The sequence below is a fragment of the Manis javanica genome, chromosome 8 (assembly GCF_040802235.1).
Source record: "Manis javanica isolate MJ-LG chromosome 8, MJ_LKY, whole genome shotgun sequence".
Classification (NCBI taxonomy): Eukaryota; Metazoa; Chordata; class Mammalia; order Pholidota; family Manidae; genus Manis; species Manis javanica.
The window spans coordinates 98,195,181-98,216,225 of record NC_133163.1 but is presented as its reverse complement, the minus strand read 5'-3'; the positions used below and the strand labels follow the sequence as shown (position 1 = coordinate 98,216,225).

The following is a 21,045-nucleotide window of genomic DNA, read 5'->3' as shown; positions in this document are numbered from 1 at the left end:
GTCCCTGGGTCTGCATCTTTTCCTCCATCTAACTCCTCTCTCCCTGCCACAGCTGTTGATCCCAAGGGCACTCCTTAGTAAACATGCTCCACACTAAACTCTCAGAGCCTGTTTTTCAAGGAACCTAACCTGCAACAGTCACTCAAAGAAACAAGAGCCAGACTTCCCTGTAAACAGTAGTCATATTACTTGTCACCTTTCTCAGAGACTCTCTCAGGCGTTTCAGAGAAATATCAGACCCAGTAAATCTGGGTGTTCCTTCCCCTGGTCACCAGGACTTCGTCTAGTCATCTGGATTTCAGGTACATGGAGCTCAAGAGAGGGCACTTAATCCAGGCCTGAGTTAAATCACAGGGCCCCTGGTTAGGAATACAGATCGCCTGTGCTTAAAAATTGCTGTTTCTCTTTTCCTCCCTGGTTATTTTTTTTTTAGCTAAGTCTAGGCTTGGAAGACCTAATCTTGGATTTCCAGTTTCAGACAACCTCCAGACACGGCAACTGATAGGAGTTTTCAGGCTCACGTCTGATACATCATTACACTGTGATCTTAGCAACTGAAAAGTAAAAATATGATGTTGGCCAAAGCAGATGAATTTGAGTGCTTTTATTTCAGGCTCATTGTTTCCCTTATACTTTATCAGTTAGAACAGTCAAAACATGAGGAAAAAAAAAATCAAGTCCTCCATCCGAGAAAAAAATTATTTTTGGTTTTTCAATGTGATTAAGCATTGTAGGAATAACAAAAAATGAAAAAATAAATCAATCTTGTATATTCTAAATTTTGCAAGTTTCTTCACTTCACATTTTAATTATTCTTTTAAATCCATACACTCATTACACAAAGTAACTGCATACATGATTCAGGATATATCTATAATGGTTTGATAATCTGTGGTATGGTTTTCAATTAGACATCTATGAAAATTTCACTTATGCTAACCTCTTAATTAGAAAAAATTGGCAAAGAAATGCTGGGATGGAAATTTCAAAATATTTAGTAAGAAAAATACTTAAAGTTTATATATTAAGAGTAGAACATGTTTCATTTAATTGGAATATATATTACCTTCTAATCCAGCTAATATACTTTTCAGAAAGCAGCAAATTGAAGCCATATGTTATCAATGATCGCTCAGATCACTCTAGGTATATAATCTATGTTACATTAAATAACCTTATTTAAGTAACTGCTTTAAACATTTTGTAGAGTCAAGTACTTCTTAAAGTGTCCAGTTATTGATTTTCAGATCTTTGTAGGTCTAAGCCTCTCAGAAGGCCAAGCATAATCACGTATCCTGCCCAGTTGGTCTTTTCCTTTGGTAACCACCCATGGTTATGATACCAGCCTGTCGATAAGCATTTAATAAGAACCTGCTGTGGGACTGAGGCCTATTTGGGGGCCTTGAAGCAAACATAAGATTGTTAGCTGAAGAAGCTTATAACCAAGTTGGTTGTGATGAGCATAAGTCAGCATGGGTTTGCTTAATTTTCTTGTTTATCAACAGCACCCCATGACGAAGATGTTTTTCTAGGAGTAGCACTGGCTCTAACACCCCCTTAAGCTGATGGGGAAAAAAAGCTCCTACTAATAAAAAATAATGATACAGTTTATGTGGAAACCTCTACAATAGTCTCCAGAGGTTTGCATATCCATAGACTAGATTTATAACAGACAGTACTGGAACATGTTTCTTAATTATTCACACATTAAGATGTGTTCTAATCTTTTATGTTTTAAGAGTAAAATGTCAGGACATTTTTGTGGTTTCCTCTAACTAGTAAGACAGGAGGGAGGTTCTTCGTGAGGATTTCCAACCACGCCATGTACAGCCAATCAGATATAGATCCTTTTCTTGCCACTGGAAGGCTTCTGACAGTATGGGAGAAAAATAAAGAACAAAAGTGACAATTATTAGAAGCAGTAATTTCTCAAGTCATCTGAGCTATTTAATAATCGGTAGCCTGAAACTTTTATACCCCTGCCACCAAAAATGAAAACACTGAAATTATTTTTAATATAGATAATAAACTGATATATTTTTCAGATAATACAAATATCTATAAACCAGAAAAATAGGCTTAGGCATTGCAGAGACAAAACATGACTATAAATTTTCACTCCTCTTTAACTAGAAAATTTGATCAACCAATACCTCTCCCTCTTCTTGACAGAAATGATTTTTCCCAATAGCTTAAAGCTCCTATATTTGGGAGAAATCTCAGAAAATAGCTATTTGAACCCTCCCACCAAATTCAGGGCACTGCTCTGCATCTTAGATAGATAGTCCTCCAGTGCAGATGTTGCTCGAAGACATACTTATCTTCATACATAGGAGTCAGTTCATGAGGTATAAATGTGAAAGAGTTGGTTTTCATGTTTTGTCATCGGTCTTTAAGCATTCATATTTTCAGCCGGTACAATCCCTAACATCTGTTGAGGGGAGGGCAAGGAGTGGAAATGGGGAACCAAAACCACACTGTCTTTTTCTTCCTCTTGGGCCTCTTCGACATGGCAAGGGGCCTCCTGAGCATAATGTGGACTCCACCCCAGGGGCCTTGGTGGCCGACTTGGGCTACTTCAGCAGGGAGTTCAGGGCTGGTTCCTGCAGCACGGCCAGGAGGGAGCTGGGGCTGCAGACAGGCATGAACCCCAGCCCCGAGGGCCTGACGGGAAGTCCTCATGGGGTCCTCTAAAGCCCATGGGCCAGTTGTCAGGGTCTTGGTGTAGCACTTATTTTCCTTCACTGTCCAAAATCTAAAATGTTCCAAACTTTTTTTGAAGTGTCATCACCTTTTAAGTGGATTAAACCATTTACCAAAGATTTCTCTGTAACATTCTTGGATGTCTGCAGTGATACTCACAGGACAATGAGGTTAGCAGCTCTGGAGTGCTCCTGTAAGAGTTCGTTCAGTCGGACTTGGCGGTAACTCTGTGGACAACATTCAGATTTGTTGAGGGCAGTTCTCACTCAAATGAATGAGAATTGTCTTGCCTTGACTTACTTTCAAAGTAACTACAATTATTTCATTCAGGTTTGGAAAGTAACAGTGCTTTTTAAAACTCACGAGAAATCTTAGAAATGTAAAGAATAAAACCAGGTTGTCCTTGAGCTATAGTGGTTTTTATATTCCAGGGCAGAAAACAAGCAAGCAAAACACATGGATGACAGTAAAAAGAAGTTGAGAATGGCCAGTTCTGGGAACAGGTTGGTGGGTGAATAAAATTAACCTAATCTTGATACTAATTTGATATCCCAAGAACATTATATCCAAGTCTATCTTCCTTTAATCTCTTTTGAGTATTTTATCAGCACAGGGAGCAGGTTTCAAATACAAAGTCACCAAAACACACACTCAGAAAAGTAGCTACATTACTTATCCTGCAGTAACACAGTAATATTTATTATTGTATTTCACAAGTTCAGAAACCAAGACTCAGATGTGCAATTTGCTCATTGATAGGAGAAGCCTTCATTAGAACTGAGCAGTTATTATGCACAGGGTTTGTGATTCTTACCTCAATATTTTTTCCACTAAATTTGAAGGGCTGTATCTCTCGCTCTAATTTGTTCCAAGCTCAGCTCCTAATGTAGTTTATTTAAATTTTGTACTTGAGAGATTCATGTGTTCCTTTTCCTTGAATGTTTCACCCAGCTCAAATGTCAATTATTTTACCTGTTCCTTGGGTTCCTGCACTTTTCATTCCCCTCACTGTCACACCGTTGTTCAGTTCAGGCCAGGTGGAGTAACTGCCGTCTTATGGGTTCTCTTGAAAAGCTCACCATTTTATATCATCCCGCATCATGTGCCCAATCCCAACTTTCATACTAATTGTTCCAATTACGTATCTTCTCAGACCCTTTTGTTAGTTTTCATAGCTATCTTCATCAGGTCAGAATTCTTGGTTATTGTGTTAAATTGATAATCAATTGCCTTTATCGATGTTGCACACATATTGACAAGTTATTTTAGGCTGATGAGTTTCTAAAATTAAATTTGAAAGGAGACTTCACAATACATATCAATAATCTTTTAAACAAAGAATTGATCTTTTATGTAAAAATGGAAATGATTTCCTAAATCCTCACATCCAGTAATAGGATTGAAAAGCCCTTGAAAATGGCAGAAACCTTGGATCTTGAATAATGAAATTCTGTAACAGATAAAATACATTACTTCTTGGTCTTTAAATCAACCAATGTTTTCTTTTTCAGTCACTTAGACAGCAAAGGAAAAATTAAGGAAGACAAGTCCTTACCTTTTCCTTGACTGCTTCCAGTTCTGCATCTGTAATTTTCCACGGGGTTTCTCTCTTTAATTTCTCAGCAGTTGTTAAATCTTTGCGGCTTTCATGGAGACGATATGGTTCAATCATCTCTTCAAAGACTTTCCAGCTGAAATTGGAGTTATAAAGAAGGCCTCACAGTGGGAAACTAACTCATTATTTCACAGATACTCCAGGTATGACTGTCTCTGCTGGCCTCAGAATCAGAGCTGAATGTCATGCAAATCTTTTAAGGGTTATCCTTTCAGGGGACTTACTGTGAGTAAAACCATGGTTATAGTACTGCCTCCCTCCCCAAGGAGAGGCCTTAACATGTCTGAGGTCTTGTTAGCCAGCTAGGTATTAGGTCCTTAATAAAAACACACCAAACACAGGGATGGTAATTATTCTGCAAATACATTTTCTACATAGCATAGTCAAACACACAGTTGTAATGTAGACACTTCAGCCCCTAGATGAGTTTTCATCTTCTTGCTGTACAGACTCTATGGGAGACATCACAAATTAATGTAGGAGATGAACTAGGCTCTTTGGGAGTTGGACAGACTGCCCTCACCTTCAGCCCACCAGGCATCACCCACTCACAGCAAGAAGTGGTGAGCAGGTGAAGAATGCCAGGGCTCCCACAAACTTAAGGGTTATAAAACAATTTGGATGTTTGCTGCAAATAATGCCACCTTTATCCTCCTGGTGTCTGCGGCTGCCTGAGATTTTCCAGTGGTATTGTTCAGGGCCATGTTAGGGGAAAGCACAAAAATCAATAATATTTAATATCTAGAAATCTCAGGCCATTTTAGAGTAGCTAAAAAGAAATCATTGAGTAGAAAAGTAGGAGAAGCATCTCACAGCTGCGGAACATTTAAAAAAATTGCTGGAAAATCCTATTCTTGCCCTTCATAAGAATCTCGTAAGATCCATTTTAAAAACAATAGTACAAAGCAAAGCTTCTAATTTACAGGAGTCATTGTCTTCAGGGTGCTACTATAAACTGCTCTCACATATAAGCAAATTTCTTTGGTTTTATTTAATGTAGCTTACTTATAATTTAGTAACTTTGGATTGAGGGAAAATTGTAATTGATGTGCCAGTAAGCAAAGAAAATAAAATATGAAGTGATGAGTTCAATGATCTCATCAGTGGGTCTGATTTAGGATTTGCACATCAAAGTACAGAGATTTCAGAGGAGTGGGATGTCCTTACCAGAGTGCTTTCGTTAAGGGATTGAAGAGATACTTAGTGCAGTAGATTTCTGACACTTTGACTTATTTAGAATGGTAGACAATGGCAGGGAAGGAATAAGACTGACAGGCCCCATTATTCTTTCAACTACACAAGGTTTTTCCTTGCTATTTCTTTCAACAGTGCTGAGCCTGCAGAGGCCCCGGGAGGCCATCAGTGCCATGGAAAGGCACTGGCCTTGCAGAGGAGCCTGGGCCTGCTCCAGCTCTTTCCCTGTCCTCACCCTGGACAACCCTGCCTATCAGAGAGGTACTGATGGCTGCTCTGCACTGGCACGAGGATTGGTGTGACAGTCGCTGTGACGATTTGGGTGACAGGGCTCTGAAAAGTGTACTGTGTCTGTGAAAGCCAGGCATTCATTTCACACAGCCTCAGACTGAGGTGAGCAATTGAGAGGCTCTCTGTTTAAGCTCCACATGTACTTATTTTGATCAGGGTAAGTTTTCTTTACATTTTGGCCCAGGTACTCATTAGAGAGCCCAGTCCAAATAAAAGTTCCTAAGAAATGCAAGGTGGGGTGAGGCTGCTGGTTGTCTCCCTGGCATCTGTACTATGCTTCCTCATTGTAGTTTGGGTGGGAATGACTCCATCTCTGGCATCAGCTATCAGCACAGTTCTATTCCTTCTGCCAGACTGATTGGCCAGGTGGGCACATAACCCAGGCAAGCCCGATTAGTAGTCATGTAGCATTCTGTGGACCACAGTGAGTGTGGCTCTGTGGCTTAGGCTGGTGCAGCCTGAGTGGAGCCCACGACCTGAGTTCAGTGACTGGGAAAGAGACAAAAGTTCTCTCCCACGGAACATAAATGAGCATGTATATAGTCCTGGCTGCCATTAGCAATCCTCTTGTTTCTGAGTGAAATCAACTTTGATTGATGATTTCATAATGAAAAGTAGATAGAAAGAATGGAAGAGAACTGGTCTTTGGTTACAGAATTAGCTTTCTAGAGGAAACCTTGCCTGGAGGCCTAAATATACTTGGATTTTTTAGTTATGTTTGACAATAATTTCCATTATATAAGTCACTATGAGCTAAATTTTCTTTTACTTGTTACTGAAATCTGCCAGGTGACACCTTAGGTTATAAGGGGGCTGTATTTTCCCTTTTATTTTCTCTGAACTCTTACTGTCCCTTGTCTATGCACATCTTTGATTTCTTCATCCTGAGGCTCATTCCCAAGCTGGCCCTTCTCCTTTCTCCTAGCTAAGTGATCCACAGGATTCTAAAGATTTCTATTTTGAGTCTCATGACATCTAATTTTTCTTATATATGTTTTTTTTAATTGACTCTAGAATAGGCCAAGTGTTACATGCTATTGAATATAAATGAGAATTAATTCGACTTTAAAAATTGACTTATAGCTGCCGTGCATTCCCCATTCTTGTTCTTCTTAATAACTAAGTTGAAAAATTTAATTATAAAAAAATTTTCCCCCAAGTTCATATAAGATTTCTCCTCTCAAATTAATGTAGTAGTTGTTTTGTGAACATTCTAGCATCTTTAAACTAAATTATCTAGTTAATTGCTTCTACTTTCTCTTTGATTTCTATATGAAGATTGGTGTCTTTTTGGCCTGTGACTTTTAATTCAGTCTATACAATAAAAAATGAAATTCACCACAAGAGCTTTGCAGTTTCTCCTGGCTTAATTATTTTCTCATTAACTTTGCTTTTGTGTTCCCTTTCACCCCTGCCTCACCATATTTATAATGTTTCTATGATAAAATGTCTCCACCAAGACTTACGAATGTTTTGGGGGTAGTTGAAAGACTTATTAAAGGTAATTTAAGGGCATTTAACATTAGCCTCCAGAATGGACATCATTGACAAACTAGTGTTGACATTGTGTGTGACCCGGTGACAAGAAAGAACAGTGACTGGAGATGGTTGTTAATGATAGTTAAGAGCTGCCTGGCGGTGCTGAAACTGAGCCAGTCGCTCTCAGCTTTGGGCCCCTGACTCCGGGGCTGCAGCAGCCCAGAGGAGGAGTGCTCTCTACCCGAACCACACAGAGGAGCTGCCTTATTAGAATTATCACAAAGGTGTCAGACGTGGCCTACTGTGAGATTTACTGATGACCATTCTGTTCTAAAATAGGGTTACTGTCCTGAGCTGGAACATCCGTTGCCAATATCAGAAATGTGATGGATTTACGGAGTAGTGAGGCAGCAGTTAGAGCAGAGGGCTGATGAGCGGAGGATGGCGCTGTCAGCACACCTCTTGTTGGGGGTCTTTTATCCTCCCACCAGGGTACCTTGGCTGCAAAGTTTCTTTTACTTCCGTAAGAATGGATTTTTTCTGTATTTTCTTCAAGACCTTGAACTATCAAAGAGAAAATCTCCAAAATTGTGTAAATGAGCCCATTTTCTTCCTGAGAAAGGGAACCACATCTCTTTATGCCACAATGATGAGGATATGTAAGAAACACCAAATTAAAATAGTGTCTAAAGTCAAATTTACATACCAGGACAAAAGCAAAAATGCTTGGTTCTTCTACTACCGTCCATAGAATTTGCTCCTTGACAAGAGGAAACCATGGCACAAAGATCAGGGATACTAAGATGAAGAGTGTCTAGGCCATGATATGGGCACTCAAAGATTGAAAAGACATGGCTAGTGGAACACTGATGTGCCTGGTGACAGGACAGAAAGGATGGGTGAGCATGGAAGCTGGGCAGAGACTAACGTGAAAGAAAGGGAGGAAACGAGGACTTAGAGAAATCCAGATCAATGGATGAAGAGGCAAAGGATACAGGAACAAACTAATCAGCAAGCACAGACAGTCCTTAGAGGCTGGTAAGACAAACAGTAGCAAGAAGAATTCAGCTACAAGAAGTAGGTGACTAGTTCATGCCCAGCATTTAGCCAGGACTTACAGAAAACCCAAAGTCAGTAGGGGACATTGTGACTACCCTCTATATAATAATAAATGGCCCTGTACTTGCAGAATACTGGCAGGCTCTGGCCTGTTGTTAAGTGGCACATGCTAGGGAATCATTGTATCTACTGGTTATGGAAGAGAGTGCATTTCCACCAGTTAGCACCGTAAGATGGGCCCATTTGATCATATCACTGCAAATGCCAAGAGGCTATGACTTAGGAATGAAAATTTTTCACATGAAGTGTGGAAGGCTACCAGAGATTATTGCATGACAACCCAGTTCATATCAGAATGTTAATTCCAGTTACCAAGGGGAATTATAAATCTGTTCTTAATTTTTCTTAACTATTTATTATTGTAGAACTAGGAATGCAAGGTATTGGTGTATATATGATGTAAGTAAATATTACATAGTAATAGCTCAGGTCAGCCCTATCAGTTACACTTTCTGATCACAGTTAAGATGTTCTGTAAAACCATCTTAACTGACCCACAGTCTTGGAGGAATCAGGAATGCCTTCAAACAACATGCATTTTGAGGTTGTTGTTTAGCTGATAAGAATATATCTTAAATCTGGATGATTTTCAGTTAGTTATTAAGCTTATAAAGGATAATAGTGAATCAAAAGAAGGGAAGACCCAGAAGACCTGAGGGATGTGGAATTGCAACCCTTCAAAAACTGCAGGAAGAAGGAGAAATGATGGTCAACAGAAATGAAAAGAGGTCCAACAGGCCATGGAGGATCTAAACCATCCTGGGTCCCTGTGTCCTTCTGTACTCTCAACCTTGAGGCCCCACTGCACACCAAATCAAATGTATTAAGTTATATCCAGATGCAACAGTAAATAGGATTTTAGAATATAAACAACTGAAAACTTTTTTTTTAATTCAAGTATAGTTAGTATACAATATTATATTGGTTTCAGGTATACAGTGTAGCAGTTCAACAGTTTCTACACTATTAAGTGCTCACCCCAACAAGTGTAGTTACCACCTGTCAACAAAGATATTACAATAGTACTGACTATATTCCCTAGCTGTAACTTCAACCCAGGACTAATTCATATTACAATTGGAATTTTATACCTCTTCATCCCATCCAGGATGGCTCACCAGTAACATCAAATAATGAAAACTTTTGCCAAGACCGCTCATTTCAAAATAGTCTAAATTTATGCTTCCTGATACTTTTGCCACCATAGAAACCAAGACATGAAGGGCAGTTCTAAAATGCCAACTAAACTGTGTGTCCAAAATACTGCCTTTGAAGCTCAACTTCACCGTAAAACCTTTTCCTTTTATTAGAACATATTTGATAGCTCTATGTCATGATTATTTGAAGTCCCTTTTTATTGTATCTTATCAGGGAGTCACTGCAGCACATACATAACATTTTTACCCTTTACTAATCAGCACAAAAGATAATAAGAAAGCACCACAGGTAAACAATGGGTTCTGTTAAATGTTTCATACCTTTCTTTGTTTGGCTTAACACTGGTATCTCCAATGATATGGATGTCTGCAAATTTTATCCTAAATTTGCTCAGAAGGGAAGCCATTCTGAAAATATAAGAGACACAACTTGTCATTGCATATTTAACTATTTTCAATCAAACTGTTTTGTGTTTAAGACACCAAAAGCAATCACGTCTTACGTTGGCTTAGCTTTTAGACAAAGGCTTTGGTTAGTGTTTGGCTTTCAGTATGGTAGATTAAATGTGGACCAAGCTCTTTCCCTAAAGGCAAAGAGAAGTCTGTGTAGTTGTAGACCCTGGGAAGAGCAAACCCAGCCCTGCATTCATGTTTCAGGAAAGATAATGTACAGCTGCGTACACTTCCTATCATTTGAAAAAAAGAGAACAAGTTTAACACTATCATCTTGTTGACAATTTTTATAGAGTTACTGAAAAACTGCTGGCACACTAATAGTTACTATATAATATTATATATTGGAGGGTTTTTGATATAATTTCAAAATTTTTGATATAATTTAAAAGTTACAGAAAGTTGCCTGGATGGTGTGAAGAAATCCCAATTATTTAGATCTTGCCCCACTTCATGCATCATTTTCTTTTTCTCTTTTTAATATATATTTATATCTATCTACATCTTTCTTTCCTTTTTCTCTTTCTTATTTGTTTACTTTTTTTCCTACTTATCTACCCATCAGCCAGCCTACCTATCTGCCATTTAAAATAAGTTGTGCATATGAGGCCTCTTTATTTCTTGAATACTTCAGTGAGTATTTCCTAAGAAGAAAGATAGTCTCTTATATAAACATAGTATGATTTTCAAAATCAGGACATTTAACATTGATGGCATGCTATCATTTAATCCACTAACCATTTTCAAATTTCATCACTTGTCTCAATAAGATACTGGAGGCTTTAAGAAAATATCAATTCTTATATATATCATGTCAGTTTCCATTTTCATATGGCTCTTTAAGAGGAATTAAATATATATAATATTCCTCCCAAGAAGGGGGGAGAAAATATGAAAAAATACTGAATAAAAACCTGTCATTATTTTGTGATAGAAGTAGTGGCAGGAAGGGTTTAGGGTTGGGCATGGGAGGGACCAAGAGCTACCACAGGGAGATGAATCAAAAGAAGGGAAGAGCAAGGAGACGTGAGGGATGTGGAATTGCAACCCTTCAAAAAATGCAGGAAGAAGGAGAAATGATGGTCAACAGAAATGAGAAGAGCTGCCAAAGGTTATTCTCCAGATTTCCACCAGAGACCTTTGGAAGCACCACATTCTCAGCATGCCTGTTGTTCTCACAACTAAATTAATGAATAAATTAATAAGAAAAATACAGACTTACACTGTGGGACTTATTTATTCATTTGTAAGAGTTCTCAATGGTCCTCCATGTAAACCCTTTGAAACTACAAATGACAATCTGGGGACCCAGGTAGGTGTAGTGACTGTTGCAAAGTCCTGCAGCTCATTGGTGGCAGAACCGGGACAAGGACCTGGTGCGATCTCTGTTCTCTTTAAAGCGTGCTGTGGGAGAGACTTTGAATCCAGGGGTCTGAGTCTCCCAGAAGAAACTACTGGACACAAATCCCTCCAGGCTTTTCCTTTCTTGGGTACATTTACTAGTCAGAATAAAATAAACATTGTGCAAGGTAATAACGCTCTCTTTTAAGATGTGAGATGAGGCTTCTGTGCCAAGTTCCTTTTGAAAGCATTTGTAGCAGGGAATAAAAAGATTTGAAGACGGTGATTAGAACAATTACGTAGATAATTCATTGACCAGAAAACCAAGTAAACATGAGGCCTTCACAGTGGTTTTGTGTCAAATCTATTGTGCTTCAAAGACACTTAAAAGTTCTTAAAATCAAAGCATTAAAACAACAAACATCCAGAATGTTCTAACTCATGAGTGATGAGTTACTTACGCAATTTTTTCTTCTTCAATGCGGTTGACCTTTCCTCCAACATAAATTCTTAACTTACAGTCTTTCCATTTTTTTCTGAGAGTCAAGATATAGGGGATAAGGAGTGTTAACCCTGCAAAAAAGAGTAAAGTATGACAGAAAGGATGAGCATATTCAACTGAAAGGAAAAGAATAGCCTTATATCTTTATTCACTCCCACATTCACAGCTCTTAAATAATTTAAAGTCTTTGGAGAACAGAGAAATGTTAGTCTTTAATTTGTTCCATTTTCATATACCTTTCTGTGCAGTTTGTTAAATTCATCAACAAAGAAATTATGTTCCCTAGTGTGTATTCTGGAATTTTTTTTACCTCCATCATCAAACAACCACCAAACATCAATCGTGCCTTTCCCTTGCTTCTTTTTAAATTGGGTGCTGGCTTCCACCAGCTTCTGGTTGAACTCCCCAACATGCATCGACTGGATTGTGTTAATGCTGCTCTCTGTAATGAAAGAGAAGGTAGTATATCTATTGTCTTTTGCGGAAAGAAACAAAATAACTTCCCTATAAATCTATTCAGGAATATAGAGGAAGGGTCATGAATTTGTGTTTTTTATGACTCCTTGGTAAATAGCGTGCTCTATTATCTGAAAAGGGGAGATAAAGGTTGAATCCCACAGTATTTTAGATTACTGTCACTAGCTCAAAACATTTGATATTGGTTTTATGATACCAGTTTTCATTATAAAGCAGAGGATTATTTTCAGGTCCTCAGTAATTTGTCTCAGAGCAGAATTACTATTTAGACATATAACAGTGCTAAATTATCTGATACAACAGCCAAAGTAGCCCAATTTTTCCAAAGTTCAGATATAACTCAACTTAATCGTATTTTCAGATTTACTTCAAAGTAGAGTATGTCATAATTTGTTTTCTAGAGATAAGCAATAGAATCAGAAGTATTCCTTTATTAGACCATTCATTCACTTCAGTGCAACTTTGGTATAAATTCCATGAATGTCTGGGTTATAAAGATGGCCAGGGACCGTGTGCCTCTTGCCTCACTGTGACCCTTTGGTCCTAATGTCAGCCTGGCTTACTATATTTTCTCGTCCACAAGTCTTGTAAAGTTAAGGTAAAGCCATTTGATCTATTTGAATCTCTGTGAATAAATCTATTCAGGAATATAAAGGAAAACACCAGGAATTTGGAAAGACAAAATGCCCTGCATGATAATTAAGGATGCACATAGAGTACTCAAATAAATGTTTTAATGAAATTTCCACCCTAACATGCACACAAGGAAAGTGTAGGAGAGAAGGAGGCTGGTGTTGGTGCAGGACACACTTTCCTATTTGCCAGTAATAATTTCTTTACTACATTGTATATATTATTTCTCATTTCTGCATCTCTGAAAGTTGTGACTTCATTGTTGCATTTCAAGGAGGTGGTGTCAGCAAAGGGCTTAGAGTGACGCTGACAGCCTCTTCAGAGCTTCCTCTCTAATCTGAGGTTTGGAAGATCCTTTGTTCATTAACTGCTTCAATGCTTCGGGCCTGACAATTCTGAAGCAATTATCTTACATTGCTTCTATCTCCGTAGGACCACAGAGGGAAGAAGTAAATATCTTTATAACATTGACCAAACTCTGCCCCCACTTACAAGCAAATCAAAGCATCCAGAGGACTGTGTGAAGGCCTGGAGGCAGGGCTGGACCTGATCTAGAACTCAAAAGAGGTGTCAACTAATGAAAGCCCAGGGCAGTGAAGGGGCCTGCTTTAGAGCTGTGTTTGAAATTTCAGGTGTTGAAAAAAAAACAAAACATTATTTTGTTTTTCTGAACAATGAGACATGTTGGCTTTCAGAGTACATTTCAGAGGATCAAAAGTATTGTGATGCAGAAACAAACTTCCAGAATAAATAACAAGTTCTCCTTTCACTGATAAAGACATTCATGCTTCCCTCTTCCCTCTCAGCTAAAGAATAGTACTGGGCTATGACTTCTGAATTTTCCATTGCTTCTCCAGACTATACCATTGTGTGGGTCAATGGTAGAGCAGATTCCATGGCTAACTAACTCTTCTCATGAATAAACCAAATAATTGGAAAGGAAAGCAGATAGTAGTTAGCATGCAAAGGTCTTATTCTCATATTTATGCCCTGAAAGTCCTAATGCACCTCCTACTTTAGATTTAAACACATCATTTCCCTAGAAATTTGTCATTGTAAGGTGGGCAATACACAATAGGCTTTCCTATAGCCCATAGAATATTCCAGGTACCTAAGGGTACCTCTAGTATTTGAAGGGGCGCAATGTGTGTGTTTCCTATCGTTTGTTGTGCATTTCCTATATAAATACATAATAATATTGTATTACAGGTGAAATTTCATCCTTGGGCTATAGTTAGGAAAACAAACAAAACCAAATCTTTTCCCAGGATAGGAGATGGCTTCTTTGAAGGGACTCTTTGAAAGGTTGGATCTTGTCACCTCAGACTAAAAGCTTTCTAGGATTCAATTTAGATCTTGCTATTTGACTTAGAGACCCTCCCAGAGAAATTATCTTTCCTGGGCCTCACAACCAATGAATGACTTTAGTACTACAAGATTGTTTGCGCATGTGAACATTCTAATTTTCAACCAGCAGAGGCCGCTGTGGACCTCATTGAAATCAAACCTGCGGTATTTCTAGAAAGAAAGCAATTTTCAAATAAATCGATGTTTGAATCGCCTGTTTACAAAATTTGTAACAAGCTCTCATTCTGTGGTCCTCCAGTCCCAAGACGTATACCATATATTCAGTGATAATTGTACCACTCAGCTGAAATCTACTGGTAATTAGTCTCAATGAAGTTCCAAGCCCAGAATTCTGGTTTGTGTTAAAGATGCTTTTTTAAAAATTGGAGTTCTAGCTGAATCTTTCATTAACCTGTGCTAGCCAACTTTCAGTCTCCTGAAATATCTGCAAGGTGTGTGTGTGTGTGTGTGTGTGTGTGTGTGTGTGTGTGTGTGTGTTTGTGTGTGTGTGTGTGTGTATAAACCAGGTTGGGGACTGGTTCTTAAATTTCTATCTTTCCATTTTTGAACTAAGACATTTGTATTTCATGGCATTCAATCTGCATACACACTGTATGACTCCCAGACCAGATATTATTATTTTAAAATAAAGGTTTTACAGTAAGATGGTACAAAGAGCTTCATGTTGGTAATAAATGACAGTAACTTCTACTTTTAACCTACACTCTTCTCAAAAGAAATCTCTTTTAGTCCTTCCCTACACTCACTGCCCCCAACATCTCAGATGCTGATTTCTGACCCCTACACATGCTCCAGTAGTAGATCATCTTGCAATCTTTCTTGTAAATTTTAAAAGTACTTACCTTTCTTAAGAGTTGGCTTAGTAATGTTCAGCTTGCCAGCTTTTTTAAACAAGCCTCGGATACCCCCACTTCCTTCTTCACATTCATTATCTTTGAGAGTGGCTTCCAAAGCCAGCCTCTCCTGTTCCAGCTTCTCTAATTCATCTGAGGAAAGAAAACAAAATCACTTACTTAAACTTAACTCAGAGTTATCAAGTTCCTAAGAACAATCTTAAACAAATAATTTTAATATTAAAAGGTGTTATATATGCAATAAAACGATTATTTCCATATACTATGACTTTTCTAATCATTATTAAAAAGTAAGTATATCAGTAAATTGTATTCAGAAAGTAATAATTAGCTCAGGAAAAAAAAACAGCTCCGTGTGTTAAGTTGTAACACATGAAGTCACTGGGTTTTCATCTGTTGGGACAAAGGAGCCTATTTAATGCTATCTTTATTCACTTTGGGTAATAAACCAAAAAGCCGGCTCCACTGTCCATACGATCATGTATGCTCTGAGCCACTGGCCTACTGGCCTGAGCTGCTGGGTCAGATATCGTACAAGTGGAAGGGACGCGATTACAGGAGTACACTGGTTTTATACCAGGCACACAACAATGCCTCCTGCATCAAAACATAAAACTGGGGAGCAAGAATTAAGAAAAGGTAACTAAATCTTTTAATAAAGTTATGGACTCCAAATACAAATTACAGTGAAAGACATACATTAAGAATTCTTTCTGATCAACAAAATACTTTCTGGGCTGAGTGACCAAAGTGAAAGAAAAGCTGAGGTGTTTGTGTGCCTGTCAGAGTTCAAGTTGTTAACAAGGGTCTCACGACGCTTGAGTCCAGAGCAAGAGCCAAACTGTGCATATTTCCTCTCCAGGGTTTACACCCACTATCCAAGCTTTAATGATGCATCTGGCTGACTTTTATCTTTTTTGGATTCTTATTATGACGAAAAATTCCTAGCTGCCATGTAATGCATTGCATCCCCTCTGACCTCAACTTGCACTGGATCGGGGTTAAATAAGACTTGGAAGCAGTCATCTGACGGTGCTAGAGCTTGATGGGCATGCTTGCTTACAGTGGGAAGGTGGCCCTCTTGTCAGATCCCCTCATCTTCTTGCTGGCTGAGAACAGAGTCTTAGAAAATGAGCAGTGTTCCGAGGAAGAGAATTGAAAACCTAGATTCAGTGTTAGAAAACACTGGTAGGGCTTCTGTAAATGTCAGCCCTCTAAGCCTCTTGCCTTATCTATCTGGGAAGCGAAGCTATACAAACTCTGGATTTATCAATTATGTACTAACTAAATCTGTCAGGACAGTCACATCCCCTGACAGTGCTGTTACTCAACTACACAGAATTGTCTGGCCCCTTTCCAGGTCTTAGCAATTAATCTTTTGCCAGTGGCATGAGATTTAAGGTCAAATCACCCATGTGATTTCCCCAAAGCTTCAAAGGTTCACAAGATCAGCAGCTATAGAAAATCTGAGAAATTAGACTGATGGTATTAAAGCTCAGACAGAAGTTGCTCACCCCTGACTTTTGAAAGGTGAACGCGAGCTGCATTGCATTGGGGGCCATGGCTGATTATAGCCCTGGTCTTGGCTTTATGTGAGTTTGGCCAAGTCATTTACGTTTTCTATGCCTCTGACTTCCTTTCTGTGAAATGGAAAAATGCAACCCTTCCCCTTTCCCACTGTCCCAGCTTTGCAAAAAGAATAAAAAACAGTTCCTGCATGGTGCTTTGTTTCTCCTTAAAGAACAAAGCCACGGGCACACTCCTTAGGCAGTGTATTTACTCAACTTCTGGAAATGGGCTTAGTCATGCAGAGCAAATTGAGTGTTTTGAGAAGCCTGGGAGTTATTTTAGCGGTTACTATTTATTGCAGACTCTTTGGGTGCCAGGAACTCTGCTGCATATTATTCCTTCCCAAACAACTCTGTGATAGATACTATTATTATCCTCATTCTGTAGATGAAGAAACTGAGACTCAGAAAGAGTAAGTAACTTGTCTGATGTCACCCAGCAAATAACAGGTGGGTCATAAATGCAAAGAGGTCTGCTGGAGTCCAAGTCCTGGGTGCTTCCTGCTGTGCAGACCTTTTGCTTTGGGCTTGTTATGATTATTTCAGAGTTCTTTTATTAACCTCCAATGCTTGATCATCAGATGGATCTAAACACTCTCAGGTACATGGTGTAGTGCCAAGTTAATGCACCCAAACTATGGCCCCTCAAACATGCCATTTAGAAGGGAGGACCCTAAAGATATGGGTACATATGGCAGGCTGCTCCAGAACAGCCCCTGCTCCCGGTGCTGGCCCTTAGCTATTATCACTCTTTCAGGGGCTGCAGGGGCCCAGCTGTGGGGAAACCTACAGTTTGCAGTCATCTAGAAGATGCGTATTTGTGAGTTTTCTTGGGTGCAACATTGGGCTTTCAGCGGTCACACTGGAGAGGGGGATTTTTGCTTTTCAGAGTTTGGCAGGCTTCAGCGTACCCTGTGATTAGCCCCTAGTTGCCATGTTCTTTGTCCTTCAGATCAGACGGGAGGGAAAAAGATAAATCGGCCTTTGTAGCAGAGTCAGCTGGCTGAATGAACTGGCAGCAATTCCAACAATTTGCTCAAAGGTATGTGCACAGCCCGTCCTGGACAAGGCAAACTGCAAAATCCCAGGCCTGAGAGACAAAACTGGAATTTGCTTGAATGAGTCAGTCTGCACAGCTCCCTCAAAGACAACAGAGACAGAGAGAGCTGACACAGAGGCTGTTCTACAGGCTAAAGTCTGTTCGCTTGGCCACCTTGGGTTTTCAGACGCCCACGGTGGTATGATCTCTTGCACAGTGAGTTTGCAAATTCTTATTGGAGTTAATTCTTAATTATTCACTTTGTAGGTGATCTAAGGCCTCTTTCTGTGCACCCCTCCTTTACTCATTGCAGTGCTAACTAGAAGTGACATTTTGATGATCTGGTCTTCTGAATTAGCTATCTGGTGTACAGCTGCATGTGAAGGCAACAGCAGACCTTGTCAAAACATTTCTTTCAGGAGGATGGCTAGCCGAGTTGCAAAAGTGTCCCATTAGCCACAAGGCGTCTGAGCCAAGGGACAGAAGGAAACTGATTTCCACGAAACTGACAAAAATTACTCACTCCAGCATGGCTGTCTCCACCACCACCACCACCACTGCTACCACATTCATGTTGCTCAGGATTCACAAAGCTATTTCCACATGGGGTCCTGTTCGATCTTGACACTGATATTGGGACACAGGCAAGAGCTCGTGGTCTCCCCATTTTACTGTGTGGGAAACTTGGGTTCAGGCAGTTCTAGGGATTTGTCCAAGGTTACAGAGCTGGTGACCTGGGTCTTCTGCTTCCAATTCTAGTGTTCATCCTCTACTACCCTGCTTCAGTGACACGCTCTGACTGCCAGTACCTGCCCGTTGAAGGAATAAGCAGTCTGTACTTTTTTTAAGTAACCAGCCCCTAATTTCTCAGAGAAAGTTCCACAATACTCTGCTTCAACCTTGATTTCAGTAACTGTGTGAGGCAGAGCGGAGTTTTAAGATACCTGTCTTAAGAACAGGTCAGTGGTGCTCAGTACATGTGAAAGTATTCTCTCCAAAGGAGGAAAAACAAGCGAGTCATGGCCAGGGATGGGACTGCAGAAAGTATATGTGTTTTGGGTGGGGGAAGCAGGTTCAAAAGGCAATATTTGGAGGAACTGGAGTTAATGGTGTATACAGACTTATAAAAAGAGGGGCTGAGAGGTGACAGATGTTACAAACTAGGCTGAATGTGACAGAAAGTAGGAAAGGTTGGATTAATCAGGAGGAGAGGCCGGGAAAAGGGATCTGGCCACCAGGTAGGAGTTTGAATCATCCACATTAGATAACTGCATAGTCTGTTACGCTTTACAAAGCCACATCGCTAGAGAGAGAGAGAGGAAGAGCCTACCCTTTCCTCCTTCCAAGATAAAGAGAATGCCTGAGTTTCAAGTGACAGAAGGAAAAGCTTAGACCTGGAGGTTCTGTCAAGTGGGTTTCTAACCAACTCTTCATACATACCCTGAACAGTTCCCATGGTCAGAACAAAGAGAGAACCCTGAGCCTATCTTTATGCAAAATGTCAAAGCCCTGGGACAAGTAGTCACTCTATTTTCCAGTGCTTTATAAATTGATGTACAGTATAACCCACTGGAGTGACTGTATTTTGAAACTCAATTTAGTTGTCAAGATTGCCTCAAATGTTCTAGCCCAGTCTTTTTTCTGTTTTGCTTTTAAGATGTCTTTTAGAAGTAGCAGGAGCCTACCCATTACAACTCACTTTGAATCATAAGGATGGAGAGTAGTCAATTATCTGACACCAGAGGGAGTGCAGGAGAACCCACCGAGGAGTCACACCCCCTCCCTTTTCACAGCATCCTTTTTCTTTATTAATTATTAAATTACGATTCTTTCCTTGGTCAATCAACTCAGAGCTGTAAATGTTCACATGAATCAATGTGCCTTACCCCAGGTGAAGTCTAGTTGAATTGAAGGCAGGAAGCAGTCCTGCAGTGGTCGCCTTCCAATCAAGTAATTATTTACTGCACTGCCATCTGTCTTTATTTTGCTAAGCCACTCCATCAGACACAGCAGAATCCCCACGCTCTGAGGTGGCCATAAATCGTCAGTACTTACACAGAACACTTGACCACAATATATTGCGAATCACGTTTCATCACTTTATTTCCTACCAGTACAATTTGGACTCTTTGGTGTAGTTGGGAAACTTGCTAAATACTCCTGGGAAGCAAACAATATGAAATACTGCATCTCTTTGAGTTGTCAGGCAATAGATTAATTTATTAAGAGAAACTATCAGCCATCAGGATTGGATAAGTTGCTGCGGCATACAAGTTAGAATGCTGTTAACATCGATCTTTTATATCAAAAGTTATTCTCCTCACATAAGCCTGTGACACAGTATACGAATAATTGTCATTAGCTGGTAAATTACCTATAAAGCTGATTTCTATTCACTGCTTTATTAGCTACAGTATATGGGCACTCTGAATTGCTAATATTTCCTTTAAATTATAATCTGTGATGACACTGTGGTGACTGTGTTGGAAAAGCTATGATGATAACCATTAATATAGCATAATGCAATACTTAAGATTGATCAGGCTCTTATTAAGCTCCATATTACAGTATAAATATAATGAAACACAAGCTTATTTCTTCCAATTCAAAATCTAATATGGGAGTTGTGTCATAAATTACATAAACTTCAAAACAATGCATGAAAATGTAGCATAAAGCTAATTTCTATCATATATTGTTTTTCTGCATGCTCCTCCCATATTTTTATAACATTGTTTTCTGTTGGTACTTATAATTGGTACTTATAATTATTTTATTAGCATCCAACTATATTTCCCCTTTCTTGACTAAGAAGCAGAAATATTTCAAATATCAAGTTGATATACGTTGGATACATCCCTTGGGAAATTAAAAGGGGATGTAGTTCACTGCCAGAATCCTTTCAGAAATACTATAGAATTTGTTTGCTGTATTCTTTACAGAACTAAGCTGATGGTGCATTTTGATCAATGGAGCAACGAGGGGCGGGGGCAGTATTTTTCAGCAACATCACACCTTTCAGCTTGAAGAGATCAATGTAACATACAAAGCAAATGTATACTCTAAATACAATTTCAATTTTGTATTCTCATTTTTTAGATGGAGAAACATTACAGCACAAAAAGCAGGAAAGTGTAAAGTAAAATGTAGAAAATTAGTAATAGAACAGGTCTCCTAATATTAGGTTTTTGTAATTGTCCTCAACATCGCATCTACCTTACTATGCAGAGGCGGCCCCCATGTTGGGTTTTT

The 21,045-nt window shown here is 39.2% G+C and overlaps 1 protein-coding gene across 5 annotated transcripts in view; it reads right to left on the bottom strand.

The window, feature by feature from the left end:
• Window positions 1–589: 589 nt before the first annotated feature.
• SLC12A1 (solute carrier family 12 member 1) overlaps window positions 590–21,045 on the bottom strand; it is a 79,043-nt gene continuing 58,587 nt past the window's right edge. For all 5 annotated transcript variants that reach the window (XM_017644256.3, XM_017644258.3, XM_017644257.3 and 2 more), the window contains 7 exons: window positions 15,175–15,318; window positions 12,165–12,296; window positions 11,814–11,925; window positions 9,880–9,966; window positions 4,259–4,394; window positions 2,863–2,930; window positions 590–1,870 (listed from right to left, as the gene is read on the bottom strand). In XM_017644256.3, coding sequence (XP_017499745.2) covers window positions 1,735–1,870; window positions 2,863–2,930; window positions 4,259–4,394; window positions 9,880–9,966; window positions 11,814–11,925; window positions 12,165–12,296; window positions 15,175–15,318 — 815 coding nt within the window. In that variant the 3' untranslated portion in view covers window positions 590–1,734. The remainder of the gene's footprint in view (window positions 1,871–2,862; window positions 2,931–4,258; window positions 4,395–9,879; window positions 9,967–11,813; window positions 11,926–12,164; window positions 12,297–15,174; window positions 15,319–21,045) is intronic.